The following is a 27384-nucleotide window of genomic DNA, read 5'->3' as shown; positions in this document are numbered from 1 at the left end:
TCATCACAGGGATCAGCTCAGGGAACACCAGGATCATCACTGGGATCACTGCAGGGATCACTGCAGGGATCATCATAGGGATCATCACTGGGATCACTGCAGGGATCATCACAGGGATCAGCTCAGGGAACACCAGGATCACCACTGGGATCATCATAGGGATCAGCTCAGGGAAGACCAGGATAATCACTGGGATCACTGCAGGGATCATCATAGGGATCACAGAGGATCACCAGGATCTCAGGGATCAGCAGGATCGTGGCTGGAATCACAGGGGTCACCAGGATCTCAGGGATCGGCAGGATCGTGGCTGGAATCACAGGGGTCACCAGGATCTCAGGGATCACCACAGGGATCATTGGGATCATCACTGGGATCACAGGGATGAAGAGGATCACCAGGATCATCACCAGGATCTCAGGGATCACAGGGATCAGCAGAATCATCACTGGGATCATTGGGATTGCAGGGATCCCCAAGATCACAGGGGCCACTGGGATCTCAGGGATCAGCGGTTTGATAACTGGGATCACAGGGATCATCAGTGGGATCACTGGGATCACCAGGATCTCAGGGATCACAGGGATCAGCAGAATCATCACTGGGATCACAGGGATGAAGAGGATCACCAGGATCATCACCAGGATCTCAGGGAGCACACAGATTCCAAGGATCACTAAGATCACTGGGATCACAGGGGTCACTGGGATCTCGGGGACCAACAGGATCACCGGGATCATCACTGGGGTTACAGGTGTCACCGGGATCTCAGGGAGCACAGGGATCACAAGGATCAATGGGATCATCACTGGGATCACAGCGATCAGCAGGATCACAGGGATCATCACTGGGATCGCAGGGATTGCAGGGATCCCCAAGATCCCAGGGGCCACTGGGATCTCAGGGATCAGCAGGATGATCACAGGGATCAGCAGGATCATCACTGGGATCGCAGGGATTGCAGGGATCCCCAGGATCACAGGGGCCACCGGGATCTCAGGGATCAGCGGTTTAAACACTGGGATCACAGGGATCATCACAGGGATCAGAGGAATCAGTGGGATGATCACTGGGACCTCGGGGATCATCACCAGAACCACAGGGGTCACCAGGATCATCACAAAGACCACAGGGATCATCAGGATAACGGGGATAGGATAAGACCACCAGGATCACAGGGATAACAGGAATAACAGGGATCAGAGGCATAACAGGGAAAACAGGGATCACTGGGATCATCACCTGGATCTCAGGGATCATCACCGGGATCTCAGGGATCATCACCTGGATCTCAGGGATCAGCACAGAGATCACAGGGATCAGCACAGGAATCTCAGGGATCAGCACAGGAATCTCAGGGATCATCACCTGGATCTCAGGGATCATCACCTGGATCTCAGGGATCATCACCGGGATCTCAGGGATCATCACTGGGATCTCAGGGATCATCACAGGGATCTCAGGGATCATCACCGGGATCTCAGGGATCAGCACAGGGATCTCAGGGATCAGCTCAGGGATCTCAGGGATCATCACCTGGATCTCAGGGATCAGCACAGGGATCTCAGGGATCATCACCTGGATCACAGGGATCATCACCGGGATCACGGGGATCATCACCTGGATCTCAGGGATCATCACCTGGATCTCAGGGATCATCACAGGGATCACAGGGATCAGCACAGGGATCTCAGGGATCATCACAGGGATCTCAGGGATGAGGAAGCTCCAGGCTACCCCAGGCTTCCTCCCGGACCCAGCTCCTCAGGAAGATCCCTGGAGTGCCATTCCCTGTTCTCCCAGCCAGGAGCAGCAGGCACAGGGCCAGGGCTCCGGGATCCCCCATGGATCCCCCCAGATCCCCCCAGATCCCCTGGGATCCCCCGGGATCCCCCCATGGATGCAGCAGCCGGAGCTGTGGGGTCGTGCAGCGCAGCCAAGCGGGGCCGGGCAGGGATGCCAGGATGGGATGTGTGGGGCAGGAAAAGGGGGATTGGCCCTTCCCACCCCAAATCCTGGGGGTTTACCCCAAAGCTGAGAGTTCTACCCCAAATCCCTGGCATTTCCACTCCAAATCCAAGAGTTTTACCCTGAATCCAAGTGTTCTACCCCAAATCTGACAGTTCTACCCCAAATCTCAGCATTTCTACCCCAAATTCCAATGTTGTACCTCAAATCTGACAGTTCTACCCCAAATCCCAGCAGTTCTACCCCATGGAGTATCAGCTGGGATGGGATGGGATGGGGTGGGAAAGGCTCTGCCCTGAGGTTCCACAATTCCCTAAATTCTCCTTCCTGAATTCCTTCCTTTCCTCCTGAATTCCTTCCTGAATTCTTCTTGAATTCCTGAATTCTTCCCTGAATTCCTGAATTCTTTCCCAAATTCCTGAACTCAGAATTTTCTTCCTGAATTTCATCCTGAATTCTGAATTTCTTCCTGAATTCCCAAATTCCTGAACTCATCATTTTCTTCCTCAACTCCTTCCTGAATTCCTTCCCAAATTCCTGATTTCTTTCCCCAATTCCTGAACTCCTGATTTTCTTCCTGAACTCCTGAATTCCTTCCCAAATTCCTGAACTCATCATTTTCTTCCTAAATTCCTTCCTGAACTCCTTCCTGAATTCGTTTCCAAATTCCTGAATTCCTGAATTCTTTCCCGAATTCCTGAACTCATTATTTTCTTTCTGAATTCTTTCCCGAATTCTTGAACTCATTATTTTCTTCCTAAATTTCTTCCTGAATTCCTTCCCTTGTAAACTCCTTCAGGAATTCCTTCCTGAATTCCTGAACTCATGATTTTCTTCCTGAATTCCTGAATTCCTGAGCTCCTGATTTTCTTTCTGAATTTCTTCCTGAATTCCTCCCCAAATTCCTGAATTTTTTCCTGAATTCCCGAACTCCTTATTTTCTTCCTGAATTCCTGAATTCCTTCCTGAAGTCCTGAACTCCTGATTTTCTTCCTGATTTTCTTCCTGAATTCCTTCCTGAATTCCTTCCCAAACTCCTGAACTCATCATTTTCTCCCTGAATTCCTGAAATCCTGATTTTCTTTCTGAATTCCTTCCTGAATTCCTGAACTCCTGATTTTCTTCCTGAACTCCTGAATTCCTTCCCAAATTCCTGAACTCATCATTTTCTTCCTAAATTCCTTCCTGAACTCCTTCCTGAATTCGTTTCCAAATTCCTGAATTCCTGAATTCTTTCCTGAATTCCTTAACTCATTATTTTCTTCCTGAATTTCTACCTGAATTCCTTCCCAAATTCCTGAATTCTTTCCCAAATTCCAGAACTCATGATTTTATTCCTGAATTCCTTCCTGAATTCTTTCCTGAATTCCCGAACTACTTATTTTATTCCTGAATTCCTGAATTCCTTCCTGAATTCCTGAACTCCTGATTTTCTTCCTGATTTTCTTCCTGAATTCCTTCCCGAACTCCTGAACTCATCATTTTCTCCCTGAATTCCTGAACTCCTGATTTTCTTCCAGAATTCCTTCCCAAATTCCTGAATTTCTTCCCGAACTCCTGAACTCATTATTTTATTCCTGAATTCCTGAATTACTTTCTGAATTCCTGAACTTCTGATTTTCTTTTTGAATTTCTTCCTGAATTCCTTCCCAAATTCCTGAACTCCTGATTTTCTTCCCAAATTCCTGAACTCATCATTTTCTTCCTAAATTCCTTCCTGAATTCCTTCCTGAATTCGTTTCCAAATTCCTGAATTCCTGAATTCTTTCCTGAATTCCTGAACTCCTGATTTTCTTTCTGAATTCCTTCCTGAACTCCTGAACTCATCATTTTCTCCCTGAATTCCTGAACTCCTGATTTTCTTCCTGAATTCTTTCCCAAATTCCTGAACTCATTATTTTCTTCCTGAATTTCTACCTGAATTCCTTCCCAAACTCCTGAATTCTTTCCCAAATTCCAGAACTCATTATTTTATTCCTGAATTCCTTCCTGAATTCCTTCCTGAATTCCTGAATTCGTTTCCAAATTCCTGAATTCCTTCCCAAATTCCTGAACTCCTGATTTTCTTTCTGAATTTCTTCCTGAATTCCTTCCGGAATTCCTGTCTTTCTTCCTGAATTCCTTCCCAAACTCCTGAACTCATTATTTTTTTCCGAAATTTCTTCCTGAATTCCTTCCCTTGTAAATTCCTTCAGGAATTCCTTCCTGAATTCCTGAACTCATTATTTTCTTCCTGAATTCCTGAGCTCCTGATTTTCTTCCTGAATTTCTTCCTGAATTCCTCCCCAAATTCCTGAATTCTTTCCTGAATTCCCGAACTCCTTATTTTCTTCCTGAATTCCTTCCTGAATTCCTTCCCAAACTCCCGAACTCATCATTTTCTCCCTGAATTCCTGAAATCCTGATTTTCTTTCTGAATTCTTTCCCGAATTCCTGAACTCCTGATTTTCTTCCTGAATTCCTTCCCAAATTCCTGAATTTCTTCCCGAACTCCTGAACTCATTATTTTATTCCTGAATTCCTGAATTACTTTCTGAATTCCTGAACTTCTGATTTTCTTTTTGAATTTCTTCCTGAATTCCTTCCCAAATTCCTGAACTCCTGATTTTCTTCCCAAATTCCTGAACTCATCATTTTCTTCCTAAATTCCTTCCTGAATTCCTTCCTGAATTCGTTTCCAAATTCCTGAATTCCTGAATTCTTTCCTGAATTCCTGAATTCATTTCCAAATTCCCGAATTCCTTCCCAAATTCCTGAACTCCTGATTTTCCTCCTGATTTTCTTCCTGAATTCCTTCCCAAACTCCTGAACTCATCATTTTCTCCCTGAATTCCTGAAATCCTGATTTTCTTCCTGAATTCCTTCCCAAATTCCTGAATTTCTTCCCGAACTCCTGAACTCATTATTTTATTCCTGAATTACTTTCCGAATTCCTCAACTTCTGATTTTCTTTTTCAATTTCTTCCTGAATTCCTTCCCAAATTCCTGAACTCCTGATTTTCTTCCCAAATTCCCCAATTCCTGAACTCATTATTTTCTTCCTGAACTCCTGAGTTCCTTCCCAAATTCCTGAACTCATCATTTTCTTCCTAAATTCCTTCCTGAATTCCTTCCTGAATTCGTTTCCAAATTCCTGAATTCCTGAATTCTTTCCTGAATTCCTGAACTCCTGATTTTCTTTCTGAATTCCTTCCTGAACTCCTGAACTCATCATTTTCTCCCTGAATTCCTGAACTCCTGATTTTCTTTCTGAATTCTTTCCCGAATTCCTGAACTCATTATTTTCTTCCTGAATTTCTACCTGAATTCCTTCCCAAATTCCTGAACTCCTGATTTTCTTCCCAAATTCCCCAATTCCTGAACTCATTATTTTCTTCCTGAACTCCTGAATTCCTTCCCAAATTCCTGAACTCATCATTTTCTTCCTAAATTCCTTCCTGAATTCGTTTCCAAATTCCTGAATTCTTTCCCCAATTCCTGAACTCATTCTTTTCTTCCTGAACCCCTTCCTGAATCCCTGAATTCCGATGTCTCGGGAAGCCCCGGAAGCAGCTCCAGGCTGATTTTCTGGGCCAGGAATGGGATGGGCCCAGCCTGGATCCATTCCACGAGGGAATTTCATCCCCCCCCAGGCCGTGGAATTTGGGGAATTTCGGGGCTGTGGGACGGGGTCGGTACCTTCCAATCGGATTTGTGCTTCAGCTCCTGCATTTCCTTCCCCCCAACTCTCAGAGCCAGGAGCTCCCGCTTAGTCCTGGCGCATTTTTCCTTGAGTTTATGGAGGTCTGGAGAGAGCTGAGCCCAAAGCAAAGCGGGAGAGTGGCAGAGCAGAGATCCCAGGAAGCAGCAAATGCAAAAAAACAGGAGAGATCATCCCAAAGGAGCAGGGAATGGAGGCGGCAGCAGCAGCACGGAATTCCGGCTGGGAGCAGCGGGGAAAGGCTCGGGAATGGGAGGAATCGTCCCAAAAATCCTGAAATGCCAGCTGGGATGGAGCAGAGAATGAAGCAGGAGAAGGGAAAGGCTCAAAAACAGGAGGAATGACCCCGGAATTCCAGCTGAAATGGAGCAGGGAATGATGCAGGAGCAGGGAAAGGCTCAAAAACAGGAGGAATGACCCCGGAATTCCAGCTGGGATGGAGCAGGGAATGAAGCAGAAGCAGGGAAAGACAGGGAGAGGATCAAAACCAGGAGGAATCATCCCAAAAATCCAGAAATTACAGCTGGGATGGAGCAGAGAGTGCAGCAACAGCAGGGAAAGGCTCAAAAACAGGAGGAATGACCCCGGATTTCCAGCTGGGATGGAGCAGGGAATGAAGCAGGAGCAGGGAAAGCAGCACAGAACAGGCAGCAGCATCCTGGAATTCCAGCTGGGATGGAGCAGGGAATGCAAAACAGCAGGGAAAGGTTCAAAAATTAAAAAAAAAAAATCCCAAAAATCGTGTCTGGGAGCAAGCAGGGAGAGCAGGAGCAGCAGGGAAAGGCTCGGAAATGGGAAGAATCATCCCAAAAATCCTGAAATGCCAGCTGGGATGGAGCAGAGAATGAAGCAGGAGCAGGGAAAGGCTCAAAAGCAGGAGAAATGACCCCGGAATTCCAGCTGGGATGGAGCAGGGAATGAAGCAGAAGCAGGGAATGGCAGAGAGAGGCGCAAAAACAGGAGAAATGAGCCCAGAATTCCATCTGGGATAGAGCAGGGAATGCAGCAGGAGCAGGGAAAAGCTCAAAAGCAGGAGAAATGATCCCAGAATTCCAGCTGGGATGGAGCAGGGAATGCAGCAGGAGCAGGAAAAGGCTCAAAAACAGGAGGAATGACCCCGGAATTCCAGCTGGGATGGAGCAGAGAATGAAGCAGGAGCAGGGAAAGGCAGAAAGATGCTCAAAAGCAGGAGAAATGACCCCAGAATTCCAGCTGGGATGGAGCAGGGAATGCAAAACAGCAGGGAAAGGTTCAAAAATGAAAAAAAAATCCCAAAAATCCTGTCTGGGAGCAAGGAGGGAAGGCAGAAGCAGGGAAAGACAGGGAGAGGATCAAAACCAGGAGGAATCATCCCAAAAATCCAGAAATTACAGCTGGGATGGAGCAGAGAGTGCAGCAACAGCAGGGAAAGGCTCAAAAACAGGAGAAATGAACCCAGAATTCCAGCTGGGATGGAGCAGGGAATGAAGCAGGAGCAGGGAAAGCAGCACAGAACAGGCAGCAGCATCCTGGAATTCCAGCTAGGATGGAGCAGGGAATGCAAAACAGCAGGGAAAGGCTCAAAAATTAAAAAAAAAAAATCCCAAAAATCCTGTCTGGGAGCAAGCAGGGAGAGCAGGAGCAGCAGGGAAAGGCTCGGAAATGGGAGGAATCATCCCAAAAATCCTGAAATGCCAGCTGGGATGGAGCAGGGGGTGCAGCAGGAGCAGGGAAAGGCTCAAAAACAGGAGGAATGAGCCCAGAATTCCAGCTGGGATGGAGCAGGGAATGCAAAACAGCAGGGAAAGGCTCAAAAATTAAGAAAAAAATCCCAAAAATCCTGTCTGGGAGCAAGGAGGGAAGGCAGAAGCAGGGAAAGACAGGGAGAGGATCAAAACCAGGAGGAATCATCCCAAAAATCCTGAAATGCCAGCTGGGATGGAGCAGAGATTGAAGCAGGAGCAGGGAAAGGCTCAAAAACAGGAGGAATGACCCCGGAATTCTGGCTGGGATGGAGCAGGGAGTGAAGCAGGAGCAGGGAAAGACAGAGAGAGGCGCAAAAACAGGAGAAATGATCCCAGAATTCCAGCTGGGATGGAGTAGGGAGTGCAGGAACAGCAGGGAAAGGTTCAAAAACGAAAGAAATCATCCCAAAAATCGTGTCTGGGAGCAAGCAGGGAGAGCAGGAGCAGCAGGGAAAGGCTCAGAAATGGGAGGAATCATCCCAAAAATCCTGAAATGCCAGCTGGGATGGAGCAGAGAATGAAGCAGGAGCAGGGAAAGGCTCAAAAACAGGAGAAATGACCCCGGAATTCCAGCTGAAATGGAGCAGGGAATGATGCAGGAGCAGGGAAAGGCTCAAAAACAGGAGGAATGATCCCAGAATTCCAGCTGGGATGGAGCAGGGAATGAAGCAGAAGCAGGGAAAGGCTCAAAAACAGGAGGAATGAGCCCAGAATTCCAGCTGGGATGGAGCAGGGAATGAAGCAGAAGCAGGGAAAGACAGGGAGAGGATCAAAACCAGGAGGAATCATCCCAAAAATCCAGCAATTACAGCTGGGATGGAGCAGAGAGTGCAGGAACAGCAGGGAAAGGCTCAAAAACAGGAGGAATGACCCGGAATTCTGGCTGGGATGGAGCAGAGAATGAAGCAGGAGAAGGGAAAGGCTCAAAAACAGGAGGAATGAGCCCAGAATTCCAGCTGGGATGGAGCAGGGAATGCAAAACAGCAGGGAAAGGTTCAAAAATTTAAAAAAAAATCCCAAAAATCTGTCTGGGAGCAAGCAGGGAGAGCAGGAGCAGCAGGGAAAGGCTCGGAAATGGGAGGAATCATCCCAAAAATCCTGAAATGCCAGCTGGGATGGAGCAGAGAATGAAGCAGGAGCAGGGAAAGGCTCAAAAACAGGAGGAATGACCCCGGAATTCCAGCTGGGATGGAGCAGGGAATGAAGCAGGAGCAGGGAAAGCAGCACAGAACAGGCAGCAGCATCCCGGAATTCCGGCTAGGATGGAGCAGGGAATGCAAAACAGCAGGGAAAGGCTCAAAAATTAAAAAAAAAAAAATCCCAAAAATCCTGTCTGGGAGCAAGGAGGGAAGGCAGAAGCAGGGAAAGACAGGGAAAGGCTCAAAAACAGGAGGAATGACCCCGGAATTCCATCTGGGATGGAGCAGGGAACGAAGCAGGAGCAGGGAAAGCAGCACAGAACATTCCGGAATGCCGGCTAGGATGGAGCAGGGAACGCAGGAACAGCAGGGAAAGGCTCAAAAATGATGGATGAGGGTTCCAAGGGATGGATGAGGGTTCCATAGGGATGGATGAGGGTTCCAAGGAATGGATGAGGGTTCCAAAAGGATGGATGAGGGTTCCAAAGGGATGGATGAGGGTTCCATAGGGATGGATGAGGATTTCCAAGGGATGGATGAGGGTTCCAAGGAATGGATGAGGGTTCCAAAAGGATGGATGAGGGTTCCAAGGAATGGATGAGGGTTCCAAGGAATGGATGAGGGTTCCATAGGGATGGATGAGGGTTCCAAAGGGATGGATGAGGGTTCCAAGGGATGGATGAGGGTTCCATAGGGATGGATGAGGGTTCCAAGGGCTGGATGAGGGTTCCATAGGGATGGATGAGGGTTCCAAGGGATGGATGAGGGTTCCAAAGGGATGGATGAAGATTCCAAGTGATGGATGAGGGTTCCAAGGGATGGATGAGGATTTCCAAGGGATGGATGAGGGTTCCATAGGGATGGATGAGGGTTCCATAGGGATGGATGAGTGTTCCAAGGGATGGATGAGGGTTCCAAGGAATGGATGAGGGTTCCAAAAGGATGGATGAGGGTTCCAAGGAATGGATGAGGGTTCCAAGGAATGGATGAGGGTTCCATAGGGATGGATGAGTGTTCCAAAGGGATGGATGAGGGTTCCATAGGGATGGATGAGTGTTCCAAGGGATGGATGAGGGTTCCATAGGGATGGGTGAGGGTTCCATAGGGATGGATGAGTGTTCCAAAGGGATGGATGAGGGTTCCAAGGGATGGATGAGGGTTCCATAGGGATGGATGAAGGTTCCAAAAGGATGGATGAGGGTTCCAAGGAATGGATGAGGGTTCCAAGGAATGGATGAGGGTTCCATAGGGATGGGTACCTTGGGCTGGAACGCCGTGCGGAGCTTGGCCGGCTCCGCGTCCCGCCGGGATTCCGGCCGGGATTCCTCTCCGGACTCGCCCTCGCTGTAGCTCTCGAACTCGCTGGAGCTCCAGCCCAGGTCCTGCCCCAGGCGCGTCCCCTCCCCGCGCTGCACCTCGGCGTAGATCAGCCCCGCGCCTGCCGGGACCGCAATTCCCAGTGTATCCCCATTCCCAAGGCATTCCCACTCCCACTCCGTTCCCGTCCCCGCTCCATTCCCATCCCCACTCATGCTCCATCCCTGCTCCACTCCCACTCCATTCCCATTCCCGCTCCATCCCCACTCCATTCCTTTCCCCATTCCCACCCCCGCTCCATTCCCATCACCACTCGTGCTCCATCCCTATTCCCGCTCCATTCCTGCTCCACTCCCATTCCATCCCTGCTCCATTCCCATCCCCATCCCCATTCCATTCCTGCTCCATCCCTGCTCCATTCCCACTCCATCCCTGCTCCATTCCTGCTCCATCCCTGCTCCATTCCCATCCCCATTCCATTCCTGCTCCATTCCCATTCCCATCCCCATTCCATCCCTGCTCCATTCCCATCCCCATTCCATCCCTGCTCCATTCCCATCCCCATTCCATTCCTGCTCCATCCCCATTCCATCCCTGCTCCATTCCCATCCCCATTCCATTCCTGCTCCATTCCCATCCCCATTCCTATTCCACCCCTGCTCCATTCCCATCCCTATTCATGCTCCATTCCTATCACCGCTCCATTCCTGCTCCACTCTCACTCCATTCCATCCCTGTGCCATTCCCACTCCATTCCCAACTCTGCTCCATTCCTGCTCCATTCCCATCCCTGCCCCATTCCCACTCCATTCCTATTCCATCCCCACTCCATCCCTGCTCCATTCCCATTCCCATTCCCATTCCCATTCCCATTCCCATTCCCATTCCATTCCTGCTCCATTGCCATCCCTGCCCCATTCCCATTCCCATCCCCAATCCATTCCCATTCCATCCCCATCCCTATTCATGCTCCACTCCCACTCCATCCCCACTCCATTCCCATTCCATCCCCACTCCATTCCCATTCCATCTCCGCTCCATTCCCATTCCATCCCCGCTCCATTCCCATCCCCGCTCCATTCCCATTCCCATTTTCCTGCCCTATTCTTGCTCCATTCCTGCTTTTCCCTGCGCTCCCAAGCCATGGGAATTCTGGGCTTTGACTGTTTGGAAGGGAGCTGGGAGCATTCTGGGATGGATGGGTGAATCCAGGGGAAACTGATCCCCTGGGAGTGACAGAAATGAGGGGGATAGAGAAAGGAAGGAGAGGAAGGAGAATTTTGGGAATCCTAGTGCAGAACTCCAGAATTCCCATTCTCTGGAACTCTCAGGGTCCTGCAGCCCCATCCCTCCCAGATCCCAGGATTTCCCTGGTTATTCCCACCCACAGCCTCCTGGAGGATGGGACTCTCCTTCCTGACAGAAAATGGGGATGGGAGCCCCTGGAAAACCGGGAAGAGGCAGCTCCCGGCTGGAAAAGCAGGAGGAGCGTTCCCATACCGTCCTGGTCCACATCCAGGCCCTCGCAGGGAACGTCGTCGTAGATGACCTCGTCCTCCACCTCCGGGAAGGAGAAACGTTCCCCTGGGAACACCAAGATCGGGTTGGGATCGGGATTGGGACCCCAACGGGGTGCAGAAACCTTCCTGAGCCCACCAGGAGTTATTCCAGGGGTTATCCCAGGGGTTATCCAGGGGTTATCCCAGGGGTTTAATCCCAGGGGTTATTCCCAGGGGTTATCCAGGGGTTATCCCAGGGGTTATCCCAGGGGTTTAATCCCAGGGGGTTATCCAGGGGTTATCCCGGGGGGTTATCCCAGGGGTTATCCAGGGGTTATCCAGGGGTTAATCCCAGGGGTTTAATCCCAGGGGTTATCCCAGGGGGTTATCCAGGGGTTATCCCGGGGGGTTATCCCAGGGGTTATCCAGGGGTTAATCCCAGGGGTTATCCCAGGGGTTTAATCCCAGGGGTTATCTTGGGGGGTTATCCCGGGGGTTACCCCAAGAGTTTAATCCCAAGGGTTTAATCCCGGGGGTTTAATCCCAGGGGTTTAATCCCAAAGTTTAATCCCAGGGGTTATCCCAAGGGTTAATCCCAGAGGTTATCCCACAGGTTTAATCCCAGGGGTTATCCCAGGGGTTTAATCCCAGGGGTTTAATCCCAGGGGTTATCCAGGCATTATCCCAAGGGTTAATCCCAGGGGTTTAATCCCAGAGGTTATCCCAGGGATTTACACAAGGTTTAATCCCAGGGGTTATCCCAGGGGTTTATTCCCAGGGATTATCCTGGGGGGTTATCCCAAGGGTTTAATCCCAAGGGTTTAATCCCAGGGGTTATCCAGGGGGTTATCCCAGGGGTTTAATCCCAGAGGTTATCCCAGGGGGTTATCACAAGGTTTTATCCCAAAGGTTTAATCCCAAGGGTTTAATCCCAGGGGTTTAATCCCAGGGGTTATCCCAAAGGTTTAATCCCAAGGGTTAATCCCAAGGGTTTAATCCCAGCCTTCCCCCACCTCTGCAGATGCTCTCCCTCTTCCAGGTGCGGGTCCGGATCTGGGAATCTCCTCCGGCTTCGCCATTGCTCACCTGTGCCGGGATCCTGCAGGAAAAATCCCTCAGGATTGAGGGCAAATCCCCCAGGATTGGGGCCTCCCAAAGTTCCCACCCACTGTCACCCCCATTCCCACCACAGGAACAAAATAAGGAATTTTTTAAAGGAATTCCCCCCCTTTCCATCTCCTCCTTAGGATCCCGGGATTTAAGGTCATCCTACATTTTTAGGGACGTTCTGCCAACACGCTCAGGGATGATGGAAAAGATCCCAAAATCCCAGAGTTCTCCTGCTCGGAGCTCTTTGAAATGCAGAGAAACTGAGGGGAAACTGAGGCACGGCAGCAGCTGCGACACCAAACGGAGGGGACGGATCCCAAAGATCCATCATGGGACACAAAATCCCGCCAGAAATCCTGGAATTCCCACCAAAACCTCCTGAAACCCACCGACATCCCAGGAAACTCCCGGGAAATTCCAGGAAACTCCCCCAAATCCCACTGAAATCCCACCAGAACCCCAAAACTCCCTGGAAATCCCACTAAATGCCCCAAATCCCACCAGAACCCCCAAAATTCCCTGGAAATCCCACTAAATGCCCCAAATCCCACCAGAACCCCCAAAATTCCATGGAAATCCCACTAAATGCTCCAAATCCCACCAGAACCCCCAAAATTCCATGGAAATCCCACTAAATGCTCCAAATCCCACCAGAACCCCCAAAATTCCATGGAAATCCCACTAAATGCCCCAAATCCCACCAGAACCCCCAAAATTCCCTGGAAATCCCACTAAATGCTCCAAATCCCACCAGAACCCCAAAACTCCCTGGAAATCCCACTAAATGCCCCAAATCCCACCAGAACCCCCAAAATTCCCTGGAAATCCCACTAAATGCTCCAAATCCCACCAGAACCCCCAAAATTCCATGGAAATCCCACTAAATGCTCCAAATCCCACCAGAACCCCCAAAATTCCATGGAAATCCCACTAAATGCCCCAAATCCCACCAGAACCCCCAAAATTCCATGGAAATCCCACTAAATGCTCCAAATCCCACTCACCCTTCCTGGGTCTCCGGCTCCAGCCCTTCTGCGGGGAAGGAAAACAAAGAGAAACGGTGTTGGCACGCCGGGATGTACCGGGAATACCGGGAATGAGCGGGAATTCCACAGGGGGACATCAGGGATGAGCAGGAATTCCCCACCAGGAATGAGCAGGAATTCCATACTGGGAATACTGGGAATTCCACACCAGGAATGACCAGGAATTTCACAGGGGAATATCGGGAACTCCATACCAGGAATGAGCAGGAATTCCATACTGGGAATACTGGGAATTCCACACTGGGAATGAACAGGAATTCCACACCGGGAATGGACAAGAATTCCACATGGGAATACCAGGAATAAGCAGGAATTTCGTACTGGGAATGAGTGGGAATTCCACACCAGGAATGAACAGGAATTCCACACTGGGAATACCTGGAACTCCATATCAGGAATAAGCAGAAATTCCATACTGGGAATGACCAGGAATTTTCCACCAGGAATAAACAGGAATTTCGTACTGGCAATGAGTGGGAATTTCACCCTGGGAATGAACAGGAATTCCACAAGTGAATACTGGGAATTCCACACCGGGAATGACCAGGAATTCCACGTGGGAATACCAGGAACTCCATACCAGGAATAAGCAGGAATTCCATACTGGGAATGAGTGGGAATTCCACACCAGGAATGAACAGGAATTCCACACTGGGAATACCTGGAACTCCATACCAGGAATAAGCAGGAATTCCATACTGGGAATGAGCAGGAATTTTCCACCAGGAATGAGCAGGAATTCCATACTGGTAATGAGTGGGAATTTCACCCTGGGAATGAATAGGAATTCCACAAGGGAATACTGGGAATTCCACACTGGGAATGACCAGGAATTCCACATGGGGATGTCGGGAACTCCATACCAGGAATAAGCAGGAATTCCATACTGGGAATAAGCAAGAATTCCACACTGGGAACACTGAGAATTCCACACCAGGAATGAACAGAATTCTACAAGGGAATAGCAGGAACTCCACACCAGGAATAAGCAGGAATTTCGTACTGGCAATGAGTGGGAATTCCACACTGGGAATACTGGGAATTCCACACCAGGAATGAGTGGGAATTCCACACTGGGAATGACCAGGAATTCTGCACTAGGAATGAACAGGAATTCCACAGGGGAATACTGGGAATTCCACACTGGGAATGGCCAAGAATTCCACATGGGAATACCAGGAACTCCATACCAGGAATAAGCAGGAATTTCGTACTGGGAATGAGCAGGAATTCCACACTGGGAATACCGGGAATTCTACACCAGGAATGACCAGGAATTCTACATGGGAACACTGGGAATTCCACACCGGGAATGAGCGAGAATTCCACACTGGGAATACCGGGAATGAACAGGAATTCTACACTGGAAATACTGGGAATTCCACACACGGAATGAGGGGAAATTCCTCTGGGAGTACTGGGAATTCCACACCGGGAATGAGTGGGAATTCCACAAGGGAACACTGGGAATGAACAGGAATTCCACACTGGGAATGAGCGGGAATTCCACACTGGGAATGCCAGGAATGCTCCTCACCGGAGCTGGGCGGGCGCCGCCGGCGCGGGGGCGCCTGGAGAGCGACGTCAGCACCGGGATCGGCTCCGGGATCAACTCCGGGATCGGCTCCCGAATCCGAGTCCTCGTCCTCCTCCTCCTCCTCCTCCTCCTCCTCACTGTCCTCGAAGTCGAAGGCCTGGCCCAGATCCTCCATCCCCGCGGGGCCGGGGGGATCTGGGGGAGATCCTGAGCGGGAACGGGCACGGAAAACACGGAATGGGGCACGGGAGAGCGGGAAATGGGAATGGGGAGGGATGGAAAAGGGGGAAAGGGAGGGGATGGAAAAGGGATGGAGGAAAAAAGGGATGCAGGAAGAAAAGGGATGGATGGAAGGAAAAAAGGGATGGATGGAAGGAAAAAAGAGATGGAGGAAAAAAAGGGATGGAGAAAAAAGGGATGGATGGAAAAAAGGGATGGATGGAAAAAAGGGATGGATGGGGGAAAAAAGGGATGGAGAAAAAAAGGGATGTAGGGAAAAATGGGATGGATGGAAAAAAAGGGATGGATGGAAGGAAAAAAGGGATGGAGGAAAAAAAGGGATGGATGGAGAAAAAAGGGATGGATGGGGAAAAAAGGGATGGAGAAAAAAAGGGATGGATGGAAAAAAAGGGATGGATGGAGTAAAAAAAGGGATGGATGAAAAAAGGGATAGAGGGAAAAATGGGATGGATGGAAAAAAAGGGATGGATGGAAGGAAAAAAGGGATGCATGGAAGGAAAAAATGGATGGAGGAAAAAAAAGGGATGGAGAAAAAAGGGATGGGGGAAAAAAGGGATAGAGGGGGAAAAAGGGATGGATGGATGGATAGAAAAAGGGATGGATGGAAAAAAAGGGATGGATGGAAAAAAGGGATGGATGGAAGGAAAAAAGGGATGGAGAAAAAAGGGATGGATGAAAAAAGGGATAGAGGGAAAAAGGGATGGATGGATGGATGGATGGATGGATGGATGGATGGATGGATGGATGGATGGATGGATGGATGGATGGATGGATGGATGGATGGATGGAGAAAAAATGGGATGGAGATGGGAGAAGGGAGATGGAGACAAAGGAGGGAGAAGGAGGAAGCAGGAGATGGAGGAAATGGAAAAGGAGATGGAGGAAATGGAGGAGATGGGAAAAGGGGATGGAGACAAAGTGGGAGGGAGAAGGAGGTGGAGGAAGAGGAGGAGGATGAAGGGAAAGGGGAGGGAGGAGACAGAGGAGGGAGATGGAGAAAGAGGAGGGGAAGAAAAGGGATGGAGGAGGAGAATGGGGATGGAGAAAACCAGGGAAGGGAGATGGAAATGGAGGATGGAAAAGGGGACAGAGGAGAGGGAAGAGGAAGGGGGACGGAGGAGGGGAATGAAGGGAAAGGGGAATGGAGATGGAGCAGGGAGGAAAAGGGGGATGGAGGAGGAAAAGGGAGGAAAAGAGGATGGAAGAGATGGAGGGGAACGGGGGCAGAGATTGAGGAGGAAGACGAGGAAGGAGGGGATGGAGATGGAGGGGGAGTGGGAAATGAGAAGGGGGATGGAGGTAGAGGAGGGAGAAAAAAAGGAGATGGAGGGGGAGAATGGGGAGGGAAAAAGCAGGGGAGGGGGATGGAAATGGAGGATGGAAAAGGAGGATGGAGAAAGGAAAGGGGGATTGGCACCGTGGCATCAGGAATGACACAGGCTCCAGGCCAGAAGCCCCCAGTTTATTGGAACCCCTTCTTTTATACCCTGCTACCGGTGCACCTGATTGGTCACTTAATTTTTTTAAAAAATGAACACATTTCACACGAGTGGCTAATTAATCACCTTTGGGGTGAACACCTTGTGAGGAAAGCAGCTTGCTCCCACCCAACACCCCCTGCAGGATTTTTACCATTGCTCCAAACACCCCCTGCTGGTTTTTTACCATTTATTTACAATTCCTTCTCCCTAAAACTTCCCAGACCATTGCTCCAAACACCCCCTGCAGGTTTTTTTACCATTTATTTATAATTCCTTCTCCCTAAAACTTCCCAGACCATTGCTCCAAACACCACTTGCAGGTTTTTTTACCATTTATTTATAATTCCTTCTCCCTAAAACTTCCCAGACCATTGCTCCAAACACCACTTGCAGGTTTTTTTACCATTTATTTATAATTCCTTCTCCCTAAAACTTCCCAGATGGATCCATGGGAAAGCTCATCCAGCTTTCCCTCTGTCTGACCAGGCTGTCACATCCACAGGGGATGGAGGAGGAGGAGGAGGAGGAGGGAAAAGGGGCACGGGAATGGAGGGAAAGGGGAGGGAAAACAGGAGAATGGAATGGAAGGGGGAGGGAGAGGGATGGGAAGGGAATGGAAGGGAATGGAGGGAGGGAATCAGGGAAACAGGGAACAGGGAAATAGGGGACCAGGGAAATAGGGAAACGGGGAATCAGGGAAATAGGGAAATAGGGGAACAGGGAAATAAATAGGGAATCAGGGAAATAGGGAATCAGGGAAATAGGGAATCAGGGAAATAGGGAATCAGGGAACAGGGAAACAGGGAAATAGGGAAATAGGGGACCAGGGAAATAGGGAAACGGGGAATCAGGGAACAGGGAAATAGGGGAACAGGGAAATAAATAGGGAACAGGGAAATAGGGAATCAGGGAAATTGGGAAATAGGGAATAGGGAAATAGGGACAGGGAAATAAATAGGGAATCAGGGAACAAGGAAATAGGGAATCAGGGAAATAGGGAATTAGGGAAACTGGGACAGGGAAATAGGGAATCAGGGAGCAGGGAAATAGGGGAACAGGGAAATAGAGACAGAGAAATAGGGGAACAGGGAATCAGGGAAATAGGGACAGGGAAATGGGGAATCAGGGAGCAGGGAAATAGGGGAACAGGGAAATAAATAGGGAACAGGGAAATAGGGAAATAGGGGACCAGGGAAATAGGGAAACGGGGAATCAAGGAACAGAGAAATAGGGGAACAGGGAAATAGGGACAGGGAAATAAATAGGGAATCAGGGAACAAGGAAATAGGGTATCGGGGAAATAAGGAATTAGGGAATCAGGGAAATAGGGAATCAGGGAAATAGGGAATTAGGGAATCAGGGAAATAGGGGAACAGGGAAATAGGGGAACGGGGAATCAGGGAACAGAGAAATGGGGGAACAGGGAAATAAATAGGGAATCAGGGAACAAGGAAATAGGGAATCGGGGAATTAGGGAATCAGGGAAATAGGGAAACAGGGAATCAGGCAACTACAGAAATAGGGACAGGGAAATGGGGAATCAGGGAACAGGGAAATAGGGAATCAGGGAAATTGGGAAATAGGGAATAGGGAAATAGGGGCAGGGAAATAAATAGGGAATCAGGGAACAAGGAAATAGGGAATCAGGGAAATAGGGAATTAGGGAAACTGGGACAGGGAAATAGGGAATCAGGGAGCAGGGAAATAGGGGAACAGGGAAATAAATATGGAACAGGGAAATAGGGAATCAGGGAACAGGGAAACAGGGAAATAGAACAACAGGGAACCAGGGAGCCAGGGAAATAGGGAACCAGGGAAATAAATAGGGAAATAGGGAATCAGGGAAATAGGGACAGAGAAATAGGGGAATGGGGAATCAGGGAGCAGGGAAATAGGGAAACAGGGAAACTGGGAACCAGGGAACTAGGGAAATAGAGGACCAGGGAAATAGGGAAACGGGGAATCAGGCAACCACAGAAATAGGGACAGGGAAATAGGGAATCAGGGAAATAGGGAAATGGGGAATCAGGGAACAGAGAAATAGGGAATCAGGGAAATAGGGAAAGAGAAATAGGGGGATAGGGAATAGGGAAACAGGGAACTAGGGAAAGAGGGAATCAGGGAAATTGAGATAGGGAGATAGGGAATCAGGGAGCAGGGAAATAGGGAAAAGGGAAATAGGGAAATAGGGAAAAGGGAAATAGGGAAATAGAGAATCGGGGAAATAGGGAATCAGGGAAATAAACAGGGAATCAGGAAACAGGGAAATAGGGACAGAGAAATAGGGGAATGGGGAATCAGGGAGCAGGGAAATAGGGAATCAGGGAAATAGGGACAGGGAAATAGGGAAACAGGGAAATAGGGACAGAGAAATAGGGAATCAGGGAGCAGGGAAATAGGGAAACAGGGAATCAGGGAGCCACAGAAATAGGGACAGGGAAATGGGGAATCGGGGAAATAGGGAACAGGGAACCAGGGACAGAGAACAGGACCAGCAGCCCCCAGATCCAAGATCCTTCCGTGTTTTCCCAATCCCCAGAGGCTCCAGCTGGGATATCCGGGATACACTGGGTGCTTCTCCCTCCCTCCCACCCCGGGCTGGCTGTCCCAAAATCCCAAAAATCCCCAAAAATCCCCAAAAATCCCCAAAATCCCAAATTCCCGAAGCCGAGGCTGACAGTACCTACTGCGGGCGGGGGGGGCGAGGCCATGGCGGGGGGGGCTCAGCTGCTCCAGGGGCGTTCCTGCAGAAAACAGGGAAAAAGGGTTGGGAAAATGGGAAAAAGGGTTGGGAAAATGGGAAAAGGGGTTGGGAAAATGGGAAAAAGGGTTGGGAAAATGGGAAAAAGGGTTTGGGAAAATGGGAAAAAGGGTTGGGAAAGGGGGAAAAAGGGTTGGGAAAATGGGAAAAAGGGTTGGGAAAATGGGAAAAAGGGTTGGGAAAGGGGGAAAAAAGGGTTGGGAAAATGGGAAAAAGGGTTGGGAAAGGGGGAAAAGGGTTGGGAAAGGGGGAAAAGGGTTGGGAAAATGGGAAAAAGGGTTGGGAAAGGGGGAAAAGGGTTGGGAAAATGGGAAAAAGGGTTGGGAAAGGGGGAAAAAGGGTTGGGAAAGGGGGAAAAGGGTTGGGAAAGGGGGAAAAGGGTTGGGAAAATGGGAAAAGAGTTGGGAAAATGGGAAAAAGGGGTGGGAAAATGGGAAAAAGGGTTGGGAAAATGGGAAAAAAGGGTTGGGAAAGGGGGAAAAAAGGGCTGGAAAAGGATTGTGAAAGGGTTGGGAAAAGGGGGAAAGGGTTGGGAAAGGGGGGAAAGGGTTGGGAAAGGGTTGGGAAAGGGGGGAAAGGGTTGGGAAAGGGTTGGAAAAAGGGGGAATAGGGCTGGGAAAAAGGGTTGGAAAATGGTTGGGAAAGGGGGAAAAGGGGCTGGGAAAAAGGGCTGGAAAAGGGTTGGAAAGGGGGAAAAAGGGGTTGGAAAAGGGTGGGGAAAAGGGTTGGGAAAGGGGGAAAAAGGACTGGAAAAGGATTGTGAAAGGGTTGGGAAAGGGGGGAAAGGGTTGGAAAAAGGGGGAATAGGGTTGGGAAAAAGGGTTGGAAAATGGTTGGAATAAGGTTGGGAAAGGGGGAAAAGGGGTTGGAAAAAGGGTTGGGAAAGGGTTGGGAAAATGGGTTGGGAAAGGGGGAAAATGGGTTGGGAAAAAGGGGGAAAGGGTTGGGGAAGGGTTGGGAAAGGGGGGAAAAGGGTTGGAAAAAGGGCAAAAGGGAAAAAAGGGCTGGAAAAGGGTTGGGAAAAGGGTTAGGAAAAAGGGTTGGAAAAGGGGGGAAAGGGTTGGGAAAGGTGGAAAAGGGTTGGGAAAAGGGTTGGAAAAGGGGAAAAAAAGGGTTGGGAAAGGGGAGATGATTGGAAAAAGGGGGAAAAGGGTGGGGAAAAGGGTTTGGAAAGGGTTGGGAAAGGGGGAAAAGGGGCTGGGAAAAAGGGCTGGAAAAGGGTTGGAAAGGGGGAAAAAGGGTTGGAAAGGGAGGAAAAGGGTTGGGAAAAAGGGTTGGAAAAGGGGAAAAAAGGGTTGGAAAAGGGGAGAGGATTGGAAAAAGGGTGGGGAAAAGGGTTTGGAAAGGGTTGGGAAAGGAGGGAAAAGGGTTGGCAAAGGGGGAAAGGGGAAAAAAGAGTCGGGAAAGGGGGAAAGGGGGAAAAACGCTTGGGAAAGAGGAGAAAAGGGTTTGGAAAAGGGGAGAAACGTTGGAAAAGGGTGAAAAAAGGTCAGAAAAGGGGCAAAGGGGGGAAAAGGGGGATCAGCCCCAAAATCCCAGCCCTGGAAAGGACCAGGAGGCTCCAGCGGGACGGATCCAGCTCGGGCAGGGAGCTGGGAAGGGCTCGGGGAGAATTTATGCCGGGAATTGTGGATCCTGCTCCGGGGAAGGGCGGGAGGCGCCGGGACCCGGCCGGGATCGATGCCGGGATCGATGGAGCGTCCGCCCGGAACCGGGAGGGCGCCGGGAAGGGCGGCAAGGTCGGAGCCTTGGGATGATCCCAAGGGATGATCCCGGGAGAGGTTGGGATTTTCCCTCCTGGAATTGTTTTCCTGCAGCGAGAACCTCTCCCGGGTCACCCCACCTGGGAATTTTCCCTGTGGATGCGATGCCAAGCGGGCCAGAAATCCAGGAGAGGAATTCACCGAGGGAAAAGGAGATCAATCCACGAAAAGTGGGAGAAAAATTCCAAAAAAATGAGATGAATCCACAAAAAAAAAAAAACAAAAAAAAAAAAAAACAGGAGATGAATCCACAAAAAAAAACCCCAGATCAATCCACAAAAAAATTGGAGAAGAATCCTCAAAAACTGGGAGAAAAATTCCAAAAAAAGGAGATGAATACACAAAAAAAACCCAGGAGATGAATCTACAAAAAAAAAAAAAAAAAATCCCAGATCAATCCACAAAAAAAAAAAAAGGGAGAAAAATTTCCAAAATCCCAGGAGAAGAATCCCCCCAAAATCAGGAGAAGAATCCCCCAAAAACTGGGAGAAAAATCCCAAAAAAATGAGATAAGGAGATGAATACACAAAAAAACCCAGATCAATCCACAAAAATTGGGAGAAGAATCCCCAAAAACTGGGAGAAAAATCCCAAAAAAAGGAGATGAATACACAAAAAAAAAACCCAGATCAATCCACAAAAAAATGGGAGAAGAATCCCCAAAAACTGGGAGGAAAAATCCCCAAAAAATGAGATGAATCCACAAAAAAAATCCAGATCAAGCCACAAAAAAATGGGAGAAAAATCCCCAAAAAACCCAAGATAAATCCACCCAAAAAAAAAAAACAAAAAAAACCCAGATGAATCCACAAAAAAATGGGAGAAGAACTTCCAAAATCCCAGGAGAAGAATCCCCAAAAAAACAGGACAAAAAGAATCCCCAAAAACCGTGAGGAAAAACCCCCAAAGAACCAGATGAATCCACAAAAATCCCAGGAGATCAATCTCCAAAAACCAGGAGATGAATCTACAAAAAAAAAACGGGAGAGGAATCCCCAAAAACCAGGACAAGAATTTCCAAAACCCCAGGAGAAGAATCCAGAAAAACCAGGAGAAGAATCCCCAAAATCCCAGGGAAGCTCCGGAACCGGAGATTCCCAGGACACCGAGAATTCCCAATTTCTGCAGCTCCAGAAAAAGCCCCAAAATTGGGAATCCTCAGGAAAAACAACGCCAGGATTGGGGTCGGGATTGGGATCCGGCCCCTTCCCTCTCCCAGCGGGAATTGTGGCCAATCCCAAATTTATCCAGGGAAAAGGTCACTCCCGTTTGGAGCGCTGAGCCCAGCCCAGCCCAGATTTATCCCAGGCCTCCAAAATAATCCTGGGATTGGGATGGATCCAAGGGAAAAAGGGATTTTTCCTGGAGTGTTCTGCACAGCGAGGGGTGGGAACGAAACAAATCCCATGGGAGGAGGAAAAATTGGGATCTCAGGGAGAGGAAAAGTGGGAAGCGGGAAAATCCATGGGAATGGGGAATGGGGATTCCCAGGAGCTGCTGGGGATCCGTGGAAATGAAGTGGGAGAGGAAAACGGGGAAGCAGGAATCCATGGAAATGAAGTGGGAGAGGAAATTGGGAAGCAGGAATCCATGGAAATACACTGGGAGAGGAAAATTGGGAAGCAGGAATCCATGGAAATAAACTGGGAGAGGAAAATGGGGAAGCAGGAATCCATGGAAATACACTGGGAGAGGAAAATCGGGATTCAGGATAATCCAGGGATGTGGGGATGGGGAATCAGCCCTGGGAATGTGGAGGTTTGGGAGCTGCAGATTTATCCCAGGCCTCCAAAATAATCCTGGGATTGGGATGGATCCAAAGGAAAAAGGGATTTTTTCCTGGAGTGTTCTGCACAGTGAGGGGTGGGAACGAAACAAATCCCATGGGAGGAGGAAAAATTGGGATCTCAGGGAGAGGAAGAGTGGGAAGCGGGAAAATCCATGGGAATGGGGAATGGGGATTCCCAGGAGCTGCTGGGGATCCGTGGAAATGAAGTGGGAGAGGGAAACGGGGAAGCAGGAATCCATGGAAATGAAGTGGGAGAGGAAATTGGGAAGCAGGAATCCATGGAAATACACTGGGAGAGGAAAATCGGGATTCAGGATAATCCAGGGATGGGGAATCATCCCTGGGAATGTGGAGGTTTGGGAGCTGCGAGGGATCCATGGAAATCAATCAGGAGAGGAAAAATGGGAAGTGGGAGAGGAAAATCAGGAAGCAGGAATCCATGGAAATAAACTGGGAGAGGAAAATGGGGAAGCAGGAATCCATGGAAATAAACTGGGAGAGGAAAATCGGGAAGCAGGAATCCATGGAAATAAACAGGGAAAGGAAAATCGGGATTCAGGATAATCCAGGGATGTGGGGATGGGGAATCAGCCCTGGGAATGTGGAGGTTTGGGAGCTGCAGATTTATCCCAGGCCTCCAAAATAATCCTGGGATTGGGATGGATCCAAGGGAAAAAGGGATTTTTCCTGGAGTGTTCTGCACAGTGAGGGGTGGGAACGAAACAAATCCCATGGGAGGAGGAAAAATTGGGATCTCAGGGAGAGGAAAAGTGGGAAGAGGGAAAATCCATGGGAATGGGGAATGGGGATTCCCAGGAGCTGCTGGGGATCCGTGGAAATGAAGTGGGAGAGGAAAATTGGGAAGCAGGAATCCATGGAAATGGAAATGGAATGGAAATGAAGTGGGAGAGGAAAATCGGGATTCCGGATAATCCAGGGATGGGGAATCATCCCTGGGAATGTGGAGGTTTGGGAGCTGCAAGGGATCCATGGAAATAAATTAGGAGAGGAAAAATGGGAAGTGGGAGAGGAAAATGGGAAGTGGGATCCGTGGAAATGAAGTGGGAGAGGAAAATGGGGAAGCAGGAATCCATGGAAATAAACTGGGAGAGGAAAATTGGGAAGCAGGAATCCATGGAAATGAAGTGGGAGAGGAAAATGGGGAAGCAGGAATCCATGGAAATAAACTGGGAGAGGAAAATTGGGAAGCAGGAATCCATGGAAATGAAGTGGGAGAGGAAATTGGGAAGCAGGAATCCATGGAAATAAACAGGAAAAGGAAAATCGGGATTCAGGATAATCCAAGGATGGGGAATCAGCCCTGGGAATGTGGAGGCTTGGGAGCTGCGAGGGATCCGTGGAAATCAATCAGGAGAGGAAAAATGGGAAGTGGGAGAGGAAAATGGGAAAATGGGAAGTGGGATCCGTGGGGATCCGTGGGGCAGGAAAAAGGGGGTGCAGGAGAAGCCAAGGATGGATGCTGGGATGGGAATGGAGATTCCCAAGGAGGCCCCAGCGCCGGGAGCAGCGAGATCCAAACCCGGCCCGGCCTCTCCCATCCCGGGGTATTTTTATCCTGGAATATTTTTATCCCTGGCACCGGAGCTGCTGCCTGGAGGAGACACTGAGGGATCCACCCTGGGATCAGACAGGGACCATCCCCGGGATCCAGATCCATCCAGGGACCATTCCACAGATCTGGATCCACCCTGGGATCATCCTGGAATCATCCCATGGATCCAGATCCATCCCAGGGATCACCCAGGGATCTGGATCCATCCCATGGATCATCCTATGGATCCAGATCCATCCTGGGACCATCCCATGCATCCAGATCCATCCCAGGGATCATCCCAGGGACCATCCCAGGGATCCAGATCCATCCCAGGGACCATTCCATGCATCCAGATCCATCCTGGGATCATCCCATGGATCCAGATCCATCCTGGGATCATCCCATGGATCCAGATCCATCCCAGGGACCATCCCAGGGATCATCCCATGGATCCAGATCCATCCTGGGATCCTCTCAGGGATCCGGATCCATCCCAGGGATCATCCCGTGGAACAAGACCCATCCTGGGATCATCTCAGGGATCCAGATCCATCCAGGGACCATTCCACGGATCTGGATCCATCCTGGGATCATCCAGGGACCATCCCAGGGATCCAGATCTGCACTGGGAGATCATCCCATGGATCCAGATCCATCCCAGGAATCATCCCAGGGATCCGGATCCATCCCAGGGACCATCCTGAGCCCTTTCCATGGATCTGAATCCATCCTGAGATCATCCCATGCATCCAGATCCATCCTGGGATCATCCCAGGGACCATCCCAGGGAACCAGATCCATTCCAGGGATCATCCCATGGATCCAGATCCACCCCAGGGATCATCCCAAAGATCCGGATCCATCTCAGGATCATCCTGAGCCCTTCCCATGGATCTGAATCCATCCTGGGATCATCCCAAGGATCCAGATCCATCCCAGGGATCATCCCAAGGATCCAGATCCATCCCAGGGACCATTCCACAGATCTGGATCCATCCTGGGATCATCCAGGGACCATCCCAGGGATCCAGATCTGCACTGGGAGATCATCCCAGGGATCCAGATCCAACCCAGGGACCATTCCACGGATCTGGATCCATCCCAGGATCATCCAGGGACCATCCCAGGGAACCAGATCCATCCTGGGTTCATCCCAGGGATCATCCAGGGATCTGGATCCATCCCAGGGATCATCCCATGGATCCAGATCCAACCCAGGATCGTCCCAGGGATGTGGATCCAGATCTGCCCTGGGATCCTCTCAGGGATCTGGACTGATCCCACTTGGATTGGATCAGGGATTGGGAGCAGTGTGGGGGAAATCCAGGATCCATCCCAGCAGGGAATCCGGGATCCCTTCCAGCAGGAAATTCAGGATCCATCCCAGCAGGAATCTGGGATCCCTTCCAGCAGGAAATCCAGGATCCAACACCGCAGGAAATCCAGGATCCCTTCCAGCAGGAAATTCAGGATCCATCCCAGTGGGATTCGCCAGGAATCGGCCCCACCCTGCTGCTAATCCCAGGAATAAATAACTGGGAATGAAAACCTGGGAATAAATAAATAAATAATGATCTTCCCCAAAATCCCCTTTACCTTCCTCAAATTCCCCTTCACTTGGCCCCAAAAATTTCCGTTCAATTTTCCCCAAAATTCCCTTAATTTTTCCCACAACTCCCTTTCATTAGGCCCCAAAATTCCTTTTTATTTACCAAATAAAAATTCCTTTCATTTCTCCCCAAATCCCCTTTATTTGTCCCAAAATTCCCTTTATTTTTGTTACCGTCGGGAATTCCCCTTCCCATTCCCAGCTTTTTGGGAGTTCTGAATCCAATCCTTAGGGAAAAACTGGGAATTTTTGAGTGGGAATAACAGCAGGAATTGCTGAGACAGTGGGGAGGGCTCATCCCAACGGGAAAACCTCTGGATATCGGGATTTGGGGTGGGAATGGGGATTTGGGGTGGGAACAAGGATTTCTGGGTGGATCCAGGAATTTCCAAGTGCATCCATGGATTTAGGGCTGGATCCAGGGATTTAGGGGTGGGAATGAGGATTTCTGGGTGAATCCATGGATTTGGGGTGGGAATGGGGATTTCTGGTGAATCCATGGATTTGGAGGTGGGAATGGGGATCTCTGGGTGAATCCATGGATTTGGGGGTGAATCCATGGATTTAGGGGTGGGAATGGGGATTTCTGGATGAATCCATGGATTTGGAGGTGGGAATGGGGATTTCTGGATGAATCCATGGATTTGGGGGTGAATCCATGGATTTGGGGTGGGAATGGGGATTTCTGAGTGAATCCATGGATTTGGGGTGGGAATGGGGATTTCTGGGTGAATCCATGGATTTGGGGGTGAATCCATGGATTTGGGGTGGGAATGGGGATTTAGGGGTGAATCCATGGATTTGGGGGTGGATCCATGGATTTGGAGGTGGATCCAGGGATTTCTGGGTGAATCCATGGATTTGGGGTGGCAATGGGGATTTCTGGGTGAATCCATGGATTTGGGGTGGCAATGGGGATTTCTGGGTGAATCCATGGATTTGGGGGTGGATCCAGGGATTTAGGGCTGGAAAACAGGAATTTGGGGATGGATCCAGGGATCTGGGGACACATCCAGGGATTTTGGGGATGGATCCAGGGATTTGGAGCTGGGGTTTTTTGGGAAGCAGGGACAGCAGGAAAATCAGGAATGGCTGTGACCGCTCTGCCCACCGGGAAAACCTCTGGATGAGGGAATTTGGGGTTGG

At 49.6% G+C, this 27384-nt stretch overlaps 1 protein-coding gene across 2 annotated transcripts in view; it reads right to left on the bottom strand.

Annotated features, from left to right (window-relative positions):
• ARHGEF10L (Rho guanine nucleotide exchange factor 10 like) overlaps nt 1-21471 on the bottom strand; it is a 62148-nt gene extending 40677 nt beyond the window's left edge. The window contains exons 1-8 of one of the 2 annotated variants that reach the window (XM_063177153.1): nt 21366-21471; nt 19445-19505; nt 15041-15247; nt 13462-13489; nt 12361-12446; nt 11349-11432; nt 9791-9969; nt 5647-5763 (exon numbers count right to left, since the gene is read on the bottom strand). In XM_063177153.1, coding sequence (XP_063033223.1) covers nt 5647-5763; nt 9791-9969; nt 11349-11432; nt 12361-12446; nt 13462-13489; nt 15041-15247; nt 19445-19472 — 729 coding nt within the window. In that variant the 5' untranslated portion in view covers nt 19473-19505; nt 21366-21471. The remainder of the gene's footprint in view (nt 1-5646; nt 5764-9790; nt 9970-11348; nt 11433-12360; nt 12447-13461; nt 13490-15040; nt 15248-19444; nt 19506-21365) is intronic. The other variant, XM_063177154.1, reaches the window with a different exon arrangement.
• Nucleotides 21472-27384: the final 5913 nt, after the last annotated feature.

The sequence above is a fragment of the Melospiza melodia genome, chromosome 26 (genome assembly GCF_035770615.1).
Source record: "Melospiza melodia melodia isolate bMelMel2 chromosome 26, bMelMel2.pri, whole genome shotgun sequence".
NCBI lineage: Eukaryota > Metazoa > Chordata > Aves > Passeriformes > Passerellidae > Melospiza > Melospiza melodia.
This window is presented reverse-complemented; position numbering and strand designations above follow the sequence as displayed.